Source organism: Haliotis asinina, chromosome 1, assembly GCF_037392515.1.
Source record: "Haliotis asinina isolate JCU_RB_2024 chromosome 1, JCU_Hal_asi_v2, whole genome shotgun sequence".
Lineage (NCBI taxonomy): Eukaryota > Metazoa > Mollusca > Gastropoda > Lepetellida > Haliotidae > Haliotis > Haliotis asinina.
Window position 1 is genome coordinate 78,636,156 of NC_090280.1, and position 17,150 is coordinate 78,653,305.

Here is a 17,150-nt window from a genome sequence, read left to right on the forward strand (position 1 = left end):
TCACCTTTGATATACACTTAATATGTTTCAAGTTGCACGTTGACTGACTATAGTGCACCATACTTACATATATGCATACTGCACATTGACGTAATCTACAGTGGAAGACGAGGCAGGAGAGTATTGGGTCCTGTACAAGTTTCAACGATAACCTGGTTGAGCGCCATTTTAGAATATGAGAAGTGCAATATTGCCGTCACAGCCACGAACAAACAGAAATTGCTATCCGTATTGTATTACGAATTGACTTTTCATGGGATTTCTCATTTTAAGATTAACTTATAAGTCCATTGTATATATATCTTAAGATGTTCACAAAAACGATTTGTCATACAATTACATTATTTCATTGTTCTTTGTTCGTGCCGACAGGTGGATCTTTTCTCAATAGTTGGTTTCATTTCCGAAGTTTGACAGTGTAGCAGTTTGGAAATCAGTTGTCGAAAATTGATGAACAAAATTACTATTTTTATTGTCATTTGTGTAAACAAGGTCAGTGGGTATTTAAAATCATGTCATACCTTACAGTTATTGATAGCGCTGATCCTGAACATTCATTTTAAAACACTTCTTTGAGGTGGGTTTACTAAAGCATTTATTATCACCCCTTTTTGTGCCCCAAACAATCTGTAATACAGTTTGTGCTGTCAACTGGGGTATATTTTTCTCTCTACTTTCCTTCTTTCCTGATGTTCGTGTTTGACACATTCCAAATCACGTCATAAAAATCACCAAATGAATCACACCAACCTGACTTTCATGTTCAGAGAAGCAATTAAAGATAACATGATCTTCCACCGGTGATGTACATAAACGAATCATTTCATGGTCACACGCATTTACATTAAAATTTAGTAAAATCAACTTTCCACGTTAGGCATTGTTTATCAGTGATTTTCATTTTGTTATCACTTACTGGATTGTTGTTTGATGCATGCGGTGTGGTCACATTACTGTATCCATATGGATAATAAACATTGTTACAAGAACGCATATAGCACAAGTGTTATGTTCTAAACTGAAACGTATTCAAAGTATGGCGTGTACTTCATGTGAATCATAATTGTCGTGGTCTCGATTCAGTGAATGAGTTTGGTATAAGGCATCTGTGAAGGATCTGCGTGGGACGCCTGAAGTGATGTATACCCTCTACTTTTAACACTTAAGTGCTATAATAAGCAATAGTACACGCCGTCAAGATACAAAGTCACTGACATATTGCCAAGACTGCAAATCCTATCCGTTAACGTAAGTGATGTCATGTGAAGATGTCCATGCAAAGGTCATAGTACACATGGGATTGTTACATTATGTTCATGGGATAGTTACATTATGTTCATGAACACGGAACCATAGTTATTACGTTCCTTATGATGTGTAGCCTTAAATTTCCCTTTTCTTGTGGTCGAAATTACAAGCTCGTAGATTCATGCCCTTGTAATATACTGAACAAGGTAAACTCTCTGAAGTCCCGGGGATTTTCATTTCATCGTCTATTCAAAAGCAAATACTATAATCCATGTCAAACCCCCTTACAAATAAAATACCATGAAGTCTTGGAATACATAACGTTTGAAATAGGTAAACAAATTCTTGAAACAACAAACTGAAGTGTAAACATATAAACATGTCTGCATCCATTTTTACAAATCGAAGGATGGAAAGGATTGTATGCCATGTTCTTTTTCAAGTACTTTAAACTTTCAGATGTCCTTATTTGTCAACAGATATGGTTCACGATCTACATGCTCTTCGTGCTCTTGGTGGTCATCATCGCCTGTCTGTACACAATACCACAACTCCGGGAACCTTTGAGGGAGGACGATTCCCATCTCGAAACCGACTCCATCCTTGAAATGCTGTTGAAGTCAGAGATGAAAGGCACCATCTACACCCTGGATCTCATCTGCCTAGTTTTCTTTACTGTAGAGCTCCTCACCAAGTTTGCCATCTGTCCTGAAAAGAAACGATTTTTTACGTTCGGTCTTAACAACATGGATACAACATTGGCATTAGTTATGTGGGCTGCAGTCATTTTAGATCACATACCTGCAGTTGAACATGTCCATACTGCTCATACTGTACTACGGGCCATGTTCTGTTTAAACGTGTTGCGTATTTTCCACCTAGGAAAGTCGTCCAATGTTATGAAATTATTGCTATTCACAATGAAAGCGAGTTTAGGTGCTTTAGGTCTACTTTTGGTTACCTTAACGATGGCTGTTGTCATATATGCCACTCTTGCTTACTTTGCGGAGGTGGCCACCAAAGCAGATACATTCAGTAACATTCCGTATGCAATATGGTGGACCATTATAACCATGACTACGGTTGGTTATGGAGATTTATGCCCCACTTCCTGGGCGGGATATGTAGTTGGAGTTATCTGCTCTTTGTCTGGAATTTTACTAATTGCTATGCCTATTGCCATTATCGCTTCCAATTTTGATGCATTTTATTCAAACATGCCAGCTGCCGAACAGCGAATTCGGAGAAAACGTCTCAACGATATAGAGGCTGAACGGCTGAAGTTAAGTTACAATAGTGGTGCAGGTCCCCATTCATTAACTCTGAATACAGGACAATATTACCCAATGCGTAATGTCCCTACTCAGTAATTAGAGTTTTGATTTCCTTTTGTACGTGAGGAATTGATAACTAGATATCTTTAGAGTTGCGGGAGCAGAGGACTTTGAGTCAGTGTTTTTGTTTTTGTTCTACAAATCTAACTTCCATCTTCTGGAATATTTGATGCATTATGGAAATGATTTGTTTTGTAATTCGTTAGAATCGAAGAATCGAACATACAAGAGTCAATATGTTTTGTTTAACGTTGCTTTGAACAGTGTCCCATTATATCAAAGCATGTAAAGTTGATGTGTATGAAAAGCCAGATGTGATATATTTCAAATAACATCCACTTTGTTAAACCGACGAACAAGGATGTTTTCCTCAGCGCCCTAGAGCCCATTTTCAAAATACTGTGCCATGAGGACACCAGGTTCAGCTAAAGGGTTTTCTAGAAAAGGTTTTTGAAACGCGACCCGTGCATGATCTTATACACAATAATCCTAACAAATTACAGCCGTAACCGTTTTTCCAGACAAGATAGTCCCTGCATCAGTTAATGAACAAACAGATAGAACTAGAGAAAAGCTAATAGGATTATAAATACTATCATGAAATAACCACAAAGATAGATCAATGACAAAATGAACAGAGGGAAACCGCTTTCATCCAAGAGTAGCTCCCTCTGCACACGAAGTGCTGCCAACGTCGAACTGTCCATGCCCATCTAAGTCTCCATCGACGATGTTCAGTTGTCACCCTACGAAGCCAGGATTTCATAGGAGCTCAGTCGTCAGGGCAATGTGTTTCGGCGATCCAAGTCATGCACCGCTGATGTCACCGTCAGGAAGCCATTTCTGGGATGCAACGTGCGCAGTTACTGGTCGTCCTGGACTCGAGGTCAGCCTCATCGTGGCTTGTCTGAGATCAGTCACGTCTGGCAGTATTGCTGCATGTGTCTGATGACGTGTGTGATGAGCCAAACATCCTTTCAACGTTTGTGTGGGAGGCTTGAATTTCGATCATCGCAACGATAATCGATGACTTTATTGGCATTTAATTGTTTCGTGAAAAACATGCCAACATATCTGGATAAAATGATGAAAAAGCATTCATTGCATGCCTTAATTCCAAGTGTAACGTCTGGGCGATGTGTTTCTATGTGATGGTGATTGATGGAATTTTGAATTATGGGTAATTTTAATTCAAAGTGGTATTTTTTCTTTAGGCCATCAGTATTTATATATTTAGTCTGAAAAGCCCATTATGGAATCGCAGGTATATAATTCCGTATGTGTTTCTATCATAGCACCATCACCACACTGACGCTTGTAAATAGCATGTATCACCCTCGATATAGACTGTACATGTATCAGTGAGTGAGTTTAGTTTTACGCCGCACTCAGCAATATTACAGCTATATGGCCGCGGTAAATAATTGATCATGAGCATTGATCTGCGCAACTGGGAACCGTTGACATGTGTCAACCAAGTCAGCGAGCCTGACCACCCGATCCCGTTAGTCGCCTCTTACGACAAGCGTAGTCACCTTTTATGGCAAGCATGGGTTGCTGAAGGCCTGTTCTACCCTGGGGCCTTCACGGGTCTGTAAATATATCAAGTTGCATGTTGACTGACCAGAGTACACCATACCTATGCATATGCACAAGCCAGTTATTAATATCCTGAATGCATTTGGTCCAGTAAAAGGTGAAAATGAAGTTTCAAGTGGCCTTTTTAGCATTTGAAAAGTACAATATTGACGTCGAACTCGAAGTTGTTGTCTATAAAGTTTGATATTGAAGTTTCAGGAAATGTATGTTTTCCAAAGAAAGATGTTTATGAACGATTTCCTAGTTGTAGCGGTACTCACACTATTTCATTCTTCTATATTTGTTTCGACAGTTACATCTTTTCACATTAGTTGGCTTTCCTTCCAAATCTGAAAGTCAGCTGGTGAAAAAAATATTCAGGAAACACACTCTCATGCTGAGTAGGTTTATATAAATATGTTACAATTCAACGTCAAACTTACTGACAGCCTCCATCCGGAAGAATTGACTGAACACACCTGTAAGATTATGATTTTTCCCCCAATGCAGTTACCATTACTCTCTTGTATGCCTGAAAACATTTGAGATACAGTTTATTACCAAATGGGGTTTCAAACGTCCCACCTGGGGTATAGTTCTCTCTCACCTTACATGCTTTTATGATGTTTGTGTTTTGCGTTTCCCGAAACCGCATAATAGAATAACAAGGTCATTAATTATTTGAAACGACCCCAATCATATGGAGCTAACTGTAATCTTGTACAATTATGGCAAAGTCCATGTGGCGTAGTAAGATCTATAGTAAAGGTTGCAAAAAATATATCTTAGCATGCATATTTTGAGGTCGTATTTGTTGACCATATTTACTGTAATGATTAATCAGGTGAATGCTATCTGACATTTTCTCAGTTAATTTTTGCATTTGATCTCAGGAAAAAAACGATTATGTCTCGGGATTTTTTCAAGTTTTCTCAAAACATATCCCAATAAGAGTAATGACGTTACTTTTTTGTTCAGTGTATCAATTAGAGATCACAGTCTTCCACCAGTCATGTACATTAACAAATCATTTCATGGTCACACGTATTTACATGAAGAACAATGTAATATCAAGTTTTCACGTTAAGCTTTTATTGGTTTATTCTTAATCACTTACCCGACTGCTGTGTGATGCATGCTGTGTGGTCACATTACTGTATCCATATAAGTAATAAATGAAACATATAGTATGTGTGTTACTTTTAAACTAAAACATATCCTTTGTATTGATTATGTACATCATTATATATCATTACCGTGCTCTTGAACCATAGAGTGTGTTTGGTGTCAGGCAACCATACACTGCATCAGGCTGCATGTCGACTCATCAGAGTGTGCCATGCTTATGCACATGTATACACACACTGACTTTGTCTACAGTGGAAGGAGGACACTGGAGTATATTGTGATTAATTATGCACATGCATGTACGCACTGACATTATCTACAGTGGAAGAGGAGACACCGCGATATATTATGATTAATTATGCACATGTATACACTCATTGATATTGTCTACAGTGGAAGAGAGGACACCGCGATATATTGTGATTAATTATGCACATGTATACACAATGACATTTTCAACAGTAGAAGAACCTGTGAGTGAGTTTAGTTTTACTCCACACTCAGCAGTCCAGCTATACGGCCTCGGTCTGTAAATAATCGAGTCCTGACAATCCAGTGATCAACATCATGAGCATCGATCTGCTCAATTGGGAACCGATGACATGAGTCAACCAAGTCAGCGACCCTAACCACCCGACCCCGTTAGCCGCCTCTTACGACAAGAACAGTCACCTTCTGTGGCAAGCATGGGTTGCTGAAGGCCTATTCTACCCCTGGACCTTCACGGGTCCTACAGTAGAAGAGGGATACCGGGGCACATTGTGATTAATCATGCACATGTATACGCGCACTGACATTTTCTACAAAGGGACCCTGGGGTATATTGTGATTAAAGCCGTCACATTCCTCCTTCAATGTGTGAAGCCCATTTCATGTATTTCCGAAGTGATAGTACGAGAATATTGCTACAAAAGGTGTAAAAGCTAACTTACTAATGGAATAGCGTACGGTTCACGAGTCTGTTTCATGGGCTTATTGAGCCATGTGAAAATCGATATTGTAGTTTCAAGCGTTTTCTATATGCAGTTCAATTGGGAATAATTTGTTCGATCTAAGGGCACCTACACTGCACGCGGTGCTCGATGCTTAAAAAGGGTCGATCGGTTCTCGAAATCTCTTTTGGAAGATGTTTCTGAAAACGTTTTTTCCTGTTTATCTACTGGAGGCTGCAATATGCCCCAGTGATCAAGGATCTACTCATTTGCAATACGGCGGCATGCATCGGTCACGTTTGACCACCCGCATCTGTTTGTAGGTAGTTTGACCATTGTGCTCAGAAACCTAACGGCTGTATTTAGAGTTTTTACATGATGTTAGAATCAATGTGAACACAGACATACATCCTCGTCAACTTTCAGCAATGGTTTATGGCTCGTACTTTATGGCTTAAAGTTCCTACACAGATGAACTGCCACGGTAGCAGCTGCTCGCTCCTTGTGGAGCATCGTAACTTTCTTCAGGCGTGCCACTTTACCACTTTATATAACATTTCAAAGATTCACTGTTCACCTGCAGATGGACCAAGACAAATAACAGCACAGTAATAACACACAATCATAATATAAATACAGGCTGTTCAAAGGCTGAAGACAAGATATGTTACTGTAAATGCAGAGGGTGATTTGACCACCAGCAGTTCAGCTACGTTTTTAACAAAGTGAGCTATCACAACTTTGAAGTTACCAGGCTACAGGAATACTGTTTCATTCTCGATGACACCCCCATCCGAATCTTCATCTTGCTCCTCTGGTAACTGAGCGACTGATTTCGCAAATACTTCCTTGGTGAAGTGGGAGACAACGCCAACTGCCAGACAATCTCCAGCCACGTTCACCGAAGTCCGGATGCGTTCCCTGTAACATCAAACTGTCTTTTGATCCCAAATCGTTGGTTAGTAAGGAAGGTGTAAACAAAACACCAGCTATTGCGATATTATAAGGGTCATGATCCGTTTGAAAGTTTTAGTATACTTACAGGGGTGAAAGACTTGGCAACCTTAGAGATTAGTTTGCTCGTAGTTCAGATTCCACTTGTGCCAGATATTAATCATACTATTTTTTGTAAAGTTCTTTTATAATTCTTGAAATTGAGAAATGTTATATTTTGGAATGTTACTTTTTTTATCGCGCGGTCGCTCACTTGCTGATGTATCAGACCCCAGACGCTTCCATTATAAGGGAGGGTGCTACTGATAGGACAAGACACTTTTTTTGTCGTCACTAATTTTCAGTGATCCATTCATATAATGCTGTTTTTTCCTACTTTTCCTTTATTTCTGAAGATAGTCAAGACACGATATTATTTTGCACTGGCGTTATATATTATATTCAGTTATATTATGGCGTGTCATCTGTAACTAAGGGAAAGCAGTAGAAATTTCAAACCAGGAGTATGGTGCTGAAAAACTTATATTCATAACAAATTTGCTTTTCGAATTTAATAGGTAAGGATCTTGGTACGCATATGAGGAACAACGTTTATATCAATAGTGTCCTAAATTGTAAACCGTGTAGTTATTTTTTATAATACAGTTTGATGTATTTTAGGTATGATTTCAAATTAATCAGTTGTTCTTCTGATTCAAAATGCCACTTTATTTAAACTGAGACAATTAAAGCATAGGCATACGTCAACCAGTTAATGGTTAGCAGGAAAGACATCCCCGAGTCTGGTAGTCCGGTGGCGTTCAGGACCATCAGCAAAGTGGTGATGCTTGTGCCTGGAACCCCAGCTGCCCCGATACTGCCAAGGATAGCTGTGAAACTGAAACAACCAAAACATGCCATTTAAACAATGCCATAATCTGTTCCTTGCGTCGAATGCTATTCTATATTGTGAGATGCCCTAAATTTAACATGCTTTAAGAGGATATGCTTTCCAAGCAAGGAACAAACATTTAACACATCAGGAACACGTCGGAATCAAATGAACATGGAAGTGTTCTCATTGTCACAAAGGACGCACATTTGTGTCACAGGACTTTATCAAGTATACAGGCGACAGATGACATGACTATTGTATTGCTATGACATGGTGATGATGAGACTATGATAAGGTTCTGGTATGGCTATAGTATGGTTGTGGAATGATTATGGTTAGGTTTTGGCCATGATCACGGTATGGCTATGGCATGCCTAAGACCATGGTATGGCGATGTTATAGTTATGACATGGATGTGGTATACTTAATGTAATGTTATGGTATGGCCATGATATCGCTGTGATGTGGCTATGCTGTGACTGTGGTATTGTTGTCATATGACTACTCTTTAACATGGTTTTTAACATTGTGTGACTGGTATGACTGTGGTATTGTTGTCAGATGGCTACTCTTTAACATGGTTTTTTAACATTGTGTAACTGGTATGACTGTGGTATTGCCATTGTATGGCAGTCGTATTACTATGATACGACTGCATGACAAAAACCAACCATTGCAGTGCAGTATTTATTTTCACAAGCGAGTGAGTGACTTTAGTTTTACGCCGCACTCAGCAATATTCCAGCTATATGGCAGCGGTCTGTATATAATCGTGTCTGGACCAGACAATCCAGTGATCAACAACATGAGCATCGATCTTCGTAATTGGGAACCGATGACATGTGTCAACCAAGTCAGCGACCCTGACCCCCCGATCCCGTCATTCGCCTCTTATGGCAAGCATAGTCACCTTTTATGGCAAGCATGGGTTGCTGAAGGACTATTCTTCCCCGGAACGTTCACGGGTCTATTTTCACAACACACTAGTATGATATAAATGACACCCTGAGGTGCGCTGCAATATGCATACAAGAAACATACAATGTCTGACGACAAGACACGAATAAAATCAGATTGACAACTAGTACCTGATTATAATTATATTGGTCACCGAAAGGTTGATCCCAGTGTACTGAGCGATAAATATAGGTGCACAGGTATAATATACTGTCGCACCATCCATGTTGACTGTGGCCCCGAAAGGGAGGACAAACTTGGTGATGCTGTGAGACACCTTTAACTTCTTTTCCATACACCTCATTGTCACTGGCAGCGTAGCGGAGCTGAAGAACAGAATGAGTTGTTATTTAACATTTTTTCATCACCTGTAAATGAGTGTTTCATGACCCGTATTTACATCTGATTACGTATGTTTCACAATTTGTTTGGCAATTTCACTACAGATATCACACACACGCACGCACGCACGCACGCACGCACGCACGCACGCACGCACGCACGCACGCACGCACGCACGCACTCATGCATATTGCTGACTATGAAGATATCCATGTGGTAGAATTACCTCGACGATGTTGCAAAGGCTGTTATGAGAGCCTGTCCAGCCGCCCCGAGGACACGAAAAGGATTACTCCTGGTCAGGACAAAATAAAGTATAGGCGTAGCAATTAAAGAATGGACGACCAGTGCTGACATTTCAGTGACGATGTAAAGGACCAACACTTCGCCTGTCTCTCTCAGGCTGACTGAAGACAACAACTGGCCTGTAATCATGGACATTATGCCGAGTGGAGAGAACCTGTGAAAGACAATGAAGACATTACAGGCAGGGGAACATGGTGTAAAGTGAATGATGCCAACGTGTATTGGCATCAGAAGGTATGATATTGAGAACATGGTATATGACTTCCACAATGATTCGGAAGCAAGCCAGCCTAACTTGGTTTCTTTAAACCTGATCCAATAAAGACGCCTGAAATCCAGTTACTTCACAACATACTTGCATGTTCCTACTACAGAGGGTTATTTTTGTGTAACAAGTACAGAATACAGGTCAGAAGCAAAAATACACATTTGCATCATTACACCATTATGTTTCAACAACAGATCAACATACCTGAACGTGTGATTGCTTTTTCAAAAGTTTCCTACTCACCACATGGCTAGTTCAACCATATTGAGGGTGATAGTGTTAATGGCTTTGAAGAACCGTAGAATGACGGATCCATGTTTTCCTATTCTGCTGAGAAATACCCAAAAAATCGCACAGTATGTCAATATACCTGCAACATAAATTCAGATATACGAACGCTCCATAATACTTTCGTAAGTGATAAAAATGACATACTCGATCATAAATCTGTGCTACAAATAGGTGTTTGGTGAGTCGCTGTCAAATAGCCATGTTACTCGATGTTCTAGAGTCGCCCTGTCACATGCAAACGTGAACGTTCAGTTCCCTGATAAATGTGTTAAGAACTTACCAACGACATTAACACCCCCTATAACAACTGTCTTCTTCAGCATCAACGGGACGTTTCTTGTTACGTTTAACTCAGGATCATCTCCATTTATGCTTGTATTGGTTAATTCGACTGTTTTATCTCCATTGGTTGTTACGGTTCTGGTGTGCTGAATTGCGGCTCCAATAATGTTGTCGGGGAAGATGTTTCTGCAATGTTAAGAACAATTTTATTTTGTTACACGATTGGACAATGTTGTACATATAGAGCATTATTTCTGTTCAGATTCAGTGAAAGTGTACATGGATATTTTATTTATGAGTTTCTAATTTGTTATCTTTTATTTACCACACTTGATACAATTAATGGACTGACATTGTTCCATCGTCAAATCTAATTTTCATGGTATCTATTTCATGATACCAAATTTGGAGCAGTGGTGCAAATTAATTACTCGGAAAGATGTATTCATTGGCAGTGAATGCACGAGGATGTTTTACAGATTTTGTACACCATTTAAACATGTTCTGCACGTCTTTATATTTTATACCATACATTGATTATTTAGTATTATTTCAGTCGTGTCTGTATGAATAGTGTGTGTATCCATACTACACAATCACCAAATGTTTGAATTCCAACCTGTTAGGATATTTTTGTTCATTTTATGTTTTGAGAGTACAAACTGAACGTTTGCTCAGATGTGACTATCGTTATCTCAAACGAAATGTGGACTCAAACATCCAAACAAAATTACACTAAAGCTCAATATGCTTTATTCTGCCTATATAAAAGGTTCCAACATTAACATAAAGAACCAACATTAACTAACTCTGCACACTTAACGACGTTAAAATTAGTCCATAACTTTCGTCTACCTACCAACATTTGTTCTGACAAAATCAATAACCAAAACCTACAAGAGCAATGCCTGACCTTATGAATGGAATGAAATTCTTGAACATACCTTATGACATCCAGGACCATATCAGTGCCAGAAGTCCTTAGTTCTGTGTGGGCATTCTCTGCTGTGGTGATACGAGAGTTACTGCCTGGCTTAATGGCAGATACAAAAGCCAGTGCTATCAGCAGCGCAATAATGGTAGTAGCCACGTAGTACAGCATTGCCAGCAAGCCAATCCTTCCAGTACCCTTCATGTTCCCAAGGCCTAACGGATGAACCAAAACTTATGTATCTTCTATCTTATTTAATTGATTAAAAAATTAAGCCTAACATGTCGTGTGTATTTTTAAATATCTGGATACAGAACATACCTTTGGTAGCAAACAACTTCTCCACCTATCTAGGCATTGTCGGTGAGGATTCCTGTGAAATTCAGTACATGTAGCAAGTACCTCGGTGATTTGGTGGAGTATTTGTCATCATATCCCAAACGCATCGATTGATGTTCATGATGTTAATCACTTGGTTGTCTAATGTAGCTGCGCATAGCTTGGATAGGTTCGGCCCTACATTTAGATAACGACAATTGGAAGCGTAATGGAACGATTTGAATACCACGAGTGACGCGTAAAACGTTGAATAAAACATATTTCACATGAGTGATATTTCACAACCCAGCAAAGAAATGGGAGTGTACCTTTGATGCTGGCGGTATTTTATTTTGACATGTAAAATATTATTCGAACCAAAGCGAGGGAAGTGCGTTGCCAACCTTTGCTCGCTTCGCTCGCATATCAGAAGACTGGTTATATTCTCTACGCTGCGCAATCCCATTTCCGCTTCACTGTATGAAGACTTACTGAACTACAGTCAATATGCATTGTATCAATTATTTTTTTATTCCTGATTCACTAGTTGTGTATATATTACCTGTAATCATACTGGCTATTATCAGAGGTAACATCAACATCCTCAGTATCCGCAAGAACAGCTCCCCGGGAAATTTCACGAGACGGATGGCTTCCTCCGATGGGTTGAGCTGTCGACACATTACCCCAACTACGATAGCCACCACAACGGCGATGACTGTGACGATCAGGAGAATGTTACCACGAAGGAACGACAAGACCTTCATCTACATGAACAACGGAAAAGAATCTAACGATCTATAATAGGCCAAAAATATTGGATTTTATACATTGCACTGCTCTTTGAATTGGTGTTTATCCTTAAGTACCCGGCGTCCCACAAGTATTAAGGGGATGTGGTACGATATTGCCTATGTTATTTCCGGGTCTTGTTTGACAATATCTGTTCTATAGGTTTCTGACATTAGCTTGTTCTTACTCGCCATAGTAAATGTTCCAACGCGTAGAGAAAACATTCGCATTTTGTTAAATACCCACAATTGCTCAAGGGATATGGCACAATATTGCCCAGGTTACTTCCGTATCTTGTTCGACAAAATCTGATCTATAAGTTTCTGGTATTAATATATCTTCTATAAGTTTCTGATATTAATATATCTTCTATAAGTTTCTGGTATTAATATATCTTCTATAAGTTTCTGGTATTAATATATCTTCTATAAGTTTCTGGTATTAATATATCTTCTATAAGTTTCTGGTATTAATATATCTTCTATAAGTTTCTGGTATTAATATATCTTCTATAAGTTTCTGGTATTAATATATCTTCTATAAGTTTCTGGTATTAGCTTGTGCCTACTGTTTGTTCAAAATTAGCTATCAGTGCCAATTTGGTCCTTACATAATTATTATTCATTACTCCATGACCGTGTTTTTATCTTCCACATTGCTTCTGTCGCCATAGTACTTGTCCCATATCGTGCTTTACGCTGTTAATTATCCTTTTTGAGTCGACCCCTTCCGATCTAGATGAATTATCACAGTTACTTCGTTTGGCTGTTTAACGCCACACACGGCAATATTCCAGCTAAATGACGGCGGTGTGTAATTAATGGAGTCTGGACCAGAGAATCCAGTGTTCAATGGTATGAGCATCAATCTACGCAGTTAGTGAGTGTGAGTGAGTTTTGTTTTACGCCGCACTCAGCAATATTCCAGCTATGTGGCGGCGGTCTGTAAATAATGGAGTCTGGACCTGACAATCCAGTGGACAACAGCATGAGCATCGATCTGCCCAATTGGGAATCGATGATATGTGTCAAACAAGTCAGCGAGCCTGACCACCCGATCCCGTCAGTCGCCTCTTACGACAAGCTGAGTCGCGTTTTACAGACAGCATGGGTTATTGAAGGCCTATTCTACCTCGGGCCTTCACGGGTCTCTACTCAATTGGAATATGATGACATGTGTCAACCAAGCAAGCGTGCCTGACCGCCCGATCTCGTTATTCGCCTCTTCGACAAGCATGGGTTACTGGAGATCACTTTTCACCCGTATCCTCCCGGGTCAGCAGCATATTTAACGAATGATTCTTAAATAAGTAATCGCTTTTAAGGAAACCCAATCGTAAGTTGTTCTTAGGGTATTGGTTTTATGTGTCAAACCATCTACCAAACTAGTCGATTACCATGTGTTGTTAATGTCATTGGTCAATAATTTTAATCATCGGTATGATCATGTCCAGGTTTAGATTAAATTTAAATTGCAACATCACAACATAAAGATGACGATTTGATTGGCGTCCAAATTAAAAAAATATATATTCGAGTCTCTAGACATGACTGGTTGCTGTTATATGGCTGCTTTGGCCATGCTGAGGGTCGTTTCAGAACAATATGTATTGAAATGTGCATTTACGAAATGGAGACTGGTTAGTTCATTTGTTTCTTGTTGGACGCTGCACTCAGCAATATTCGTTGGTCTATAAATAATCGTGTCTGGATCAGACAATCCAGTGATAATTGAGCATGAAGCTACGCAAATGGGGCCCGATGACATGTGTCAATGTATTTTAAGTGTAACGAGTGCGTTGAAGAGGAATATCTTGTTATATTCCAAAGTCCACTTTACTTTGATGTTAAGACAGTTGTTTAGGGAAATGGGAGGAAATATGGTACGATTTTAAATGTTAGAGTGAAAGAGACAAGTTAAGTTTTATCATATCCGAGGCTGAGATGTTGAAGCCAAAACCTGCAAACCTGTAATGGAAAAATGGTATTTCACGTCATGGTGAGCCGTCTTTTATCGAATAGATATTAATGTTGCTTTTTAGTACCAGTTATCAATTAATCCGCATTTAACATTTTACACATAGTCTCTGGTAACCCCTAGGGGCGGTGGGGTAGCCTGGTGGTTAAAGAGTTCCTTCATCACGGCTAAAACACGGGTTCGCGTTCACACATGGGTACAATGCGTGAGGCCCATTTCTGGTATCCCGAGCTGGGATATTTCTAAAAGCGGCGTCAAACTATACACACTCATTCACTCGTAAAAGATATTTTGTTCAACTGACTTGTCCATTGTTTTATATTGTAAATACGAGGTGAGCCAAATATTATACCTGTCTGTCTGTTTGTCTGTGATAATAAAGTGTAGTTCACCACCCGGTTCCGTTAGTCGCCTAGGCTCCTTATGAGAAGCATGGGTTCTTGAAGATCCTAACCCGCAACTTCCATTGCAGGTACACGGACATAAACCATCCATTCAATGTCGTAAAATATAAACATTTACTTTCACAACTTCTTTGAGTGGCATTTTAGAAGTTGGGGAGTACAAGATTGACAAACGTTATGAATAACAACTTCTTTATGCGACGTTTCGGTACAGATTCTTGCACTGTTGTCAAGCAGGAATGAAACATACAGTGGTGGCAAAGTATATGAATTGCCACGTCTCCATGTAGACGGCATATTCATATAGTATTGATATACTTTGCCACCACTGTATGTTTCATTCCTGCTTGACAACGGTGCAAGAATCTGTACCGAAACATCGCACTATCGCATTAAAGAAGTTGTCATCCATAAAGTTTGTCAATCTTATTACCATTTACACCTTTTATAATGCGTCCTTTATATTCCCCGAAATATATTCTCCAAACTGTAACATTATACATCAGTTGAAAAGACGAACGAATTTTAGAGCTTACTTTCAGTTACGCAATCTCAGAAAAGAACCAATGCATTTCTGTCCAAACATTTGATTATGGACATTTCCCTGCACACCACCATCCCCAAGAAAACCTTACAAAAATCATTACATTTACACCTCACAATTACATGGTAATCAACTACTGAAATGGCCACATACCTTCTTACTGTTCGTTGGCATACAGGGTTATTTGAAGTCCGTATGTCCAAGGCAAACAGGACAAGTGTTTTGATGCCCCAACAAAGGGAATCAACATGCACGTGTTTGCCGCCTGCTTGTTCTAGACAGTAGCTATTCAGAGCTAAGCTATCAGTTCCAGTCTGTTATTTACATAATTATTATTCATTACTCCATTTCATATGTTTTCTTTATCTTCCACATTGTTTCTGTATTACGTAAAACATATTATAATTATATGTATAAACATAATGTTGTCCTGCATGTAAATATGTGCATTTAACGTTCATGGCAACTAAGATCTTTCACTCAAAGCATGTTTATATTTCTAATTGCATTATTCCTCTTTTGCTAAAGTGATGAACTATACTATAAACATGGGACCGATATGCTTCTGAATATTGCAGAAATGGTGTTGATACTTTAAATCTGTCAATCACAAGGTGCTTCAAAGGGTAGTTCATATTTTTTCAGATCATTCTGCTCTTTGAACAATTTGCTCACATGGCAAGAAGGTGACATACCTTGACACACCACTACACCACATTCGGTATTATTACAGCAAAATTGGGGCAGTGCAATTATTGAATCTCAAACACTGACATCAGACACATTCACACTAAGAGTGTCAGTATGACAGTACATGAAGTCACAAACTGCATGGCTGTGTTCGCCTCTACCAGGTATACCCCAAAGAAATATTACATTCAACCACTGGCAATGATACAAATATATATGTTTGCATACTTTGAGTGATATTAGCCAGCATGAATACTACATGTACATAGGTCTATATACAAGACCAAATGCCGTAAGCATGCATAAGTAATACATATCTTATGCAGAAAAATACGTTAATAATTGAAGTGCTGATGGAAACGGAATATGATCACAAATGGAATAATGATCTGAAAAATTATTGTCTGCAGAAACGAGGCAACGTCCACGCCGAACTTTAGGTGTCTTTTATGAATGTGATCTTCAAATATCCCTGTACATGAGACACAAACAAGGAATGTGATTGCACTGTTGTTGCTCAATTTGTTCCTAAGCAGTTGAGCATTTTCTAAGTATAGTTGTTAGAAGTATACTGACATTTCTTATCACTTTTGAGAAATTGACATAGCATGAAAGTAAAGGGCTGGGTGAGGTGGCGTTAAGGTGCCCAACTTTAACATTATGGGTTCAAATGGTGCATGGAACTCAATATAATTTGCTGATTAAATCTGTCCTATACACATAACACATGTTTCATTTGATTCATATGTATTCTATTTAACTTTTGTTTCTAATCATGTATTCTATTTAACTTTTGTTTCTAATCATGTATTCTATTTAACTTTTGTTTCTAATCATGTATTCTATTTAACTTTTGTTTCTAATCATGTATTCTATTTAACTTTTGTTTCTAATCATGTATTCTATTTAACTTTTGTTTCTAATCGCTGCAGGGTTACTGTCAGATGTCGTTGTGTTAATGTTGTGGTAATCGTTGTTGCTGCATATTTCATATTTAATC

At 38.9% G+C, this 17,150-nt stretch overlaps 2 protein-coding genes across 3 annotated transcripts; one reads left to right on the top strand and one right to left on the bottom strand.

The window, feature by feature from the left end:
- Nucleotides 1-451: 451 nt before the first annotated feature.
- On the bottom strand, nt 452-15,747 carry LOC137283148 (excitatory amino acid transporter-like). 2 transcript variants are annotated; one of them, XM_067814601.1, is made up of 11 exons: nt 15,614-15,743; nt 14,865-14,972; nt 12,306-12,510; nt 11,439-11,640; nt 10,493-10,680; nt 10,165-10,291; nt 9,574-9,807; nt 9,137-9,331; nt 7,917-8,051; nt 6,972-7,141; nt 452-1,956 (listed from the first exon to the last, which is right to left on the bottom strand). In XM_067814601.1, exons 3-10 carry the CDS (start codon nt 12,508-12,510, stop codon nt 6,976-6,978), a joined length of 1,452 nt encoding a protein of 483 aa, XP_067670702.1. In that variant the 5' UTR covers nt 14,865-14,972; nt 15,614-15,743; the 3' UTR covers nt 452-1,956; nt 6,972-6,975. The 2 variants fall into 2 exon arrangements, with proteins under 2 accessions (XP_067670702.1, XP_067670701.1); XM_067814600.1 differs by lacking the exons at nt 452-1,956; nt 14,865-14,972 and having other exon boundaries at nt 5,242-7,141; nt 15,614-15,747.
- Nucleotides 1,677-2,618, top strand: LOC137275681 (potassium voltage-gated channel subfamily A member 10-like). The gene has a single exon (XM_067808186.1). It carries the CDS (start codon nt 1,677-1,679, stop codon nt 2,616-2,618), a length of 942 nt encoding a protein of 313 aa, XP_067664287.1.
- Nucleotides 15,748-17,150: the final 1,403 nt, after the last annotated feature.

What these genes read in the sequence shown, in the direction of transcription:
- LOC137275681 (XM_067808186.1), top strand. Translation starts at nt 1,677, where the DNA reads ATGTTCTTTTTCAAGTACTTTAAACTTTCAGATGTCCTTATTTGTCAA.
- LOC137283148 (XM_067814600.1), bottom strand. Translation starts at nt 15,634, where the DNA reads ATGCCAACGAACAGTAAGAAG. An exon ending in AGGGGGTGTTAATGTCGTTG is followed by an intron (nt 10,292 to 10,492) that starts GTAAGTTCTTAA and finishes TTTATGTTGCAG; the next exon opens with GTATATTGACATACTGTGCG. An exon ending in GCCTTTGCAACATCGTCGAG is followed by an intron (nt 9,332 to 9,573) that starts GTAATTCTACCA and finishes TCTGTTCTTCAG; the next exon opens with CTCCGCTACGCTGCCAGTGA.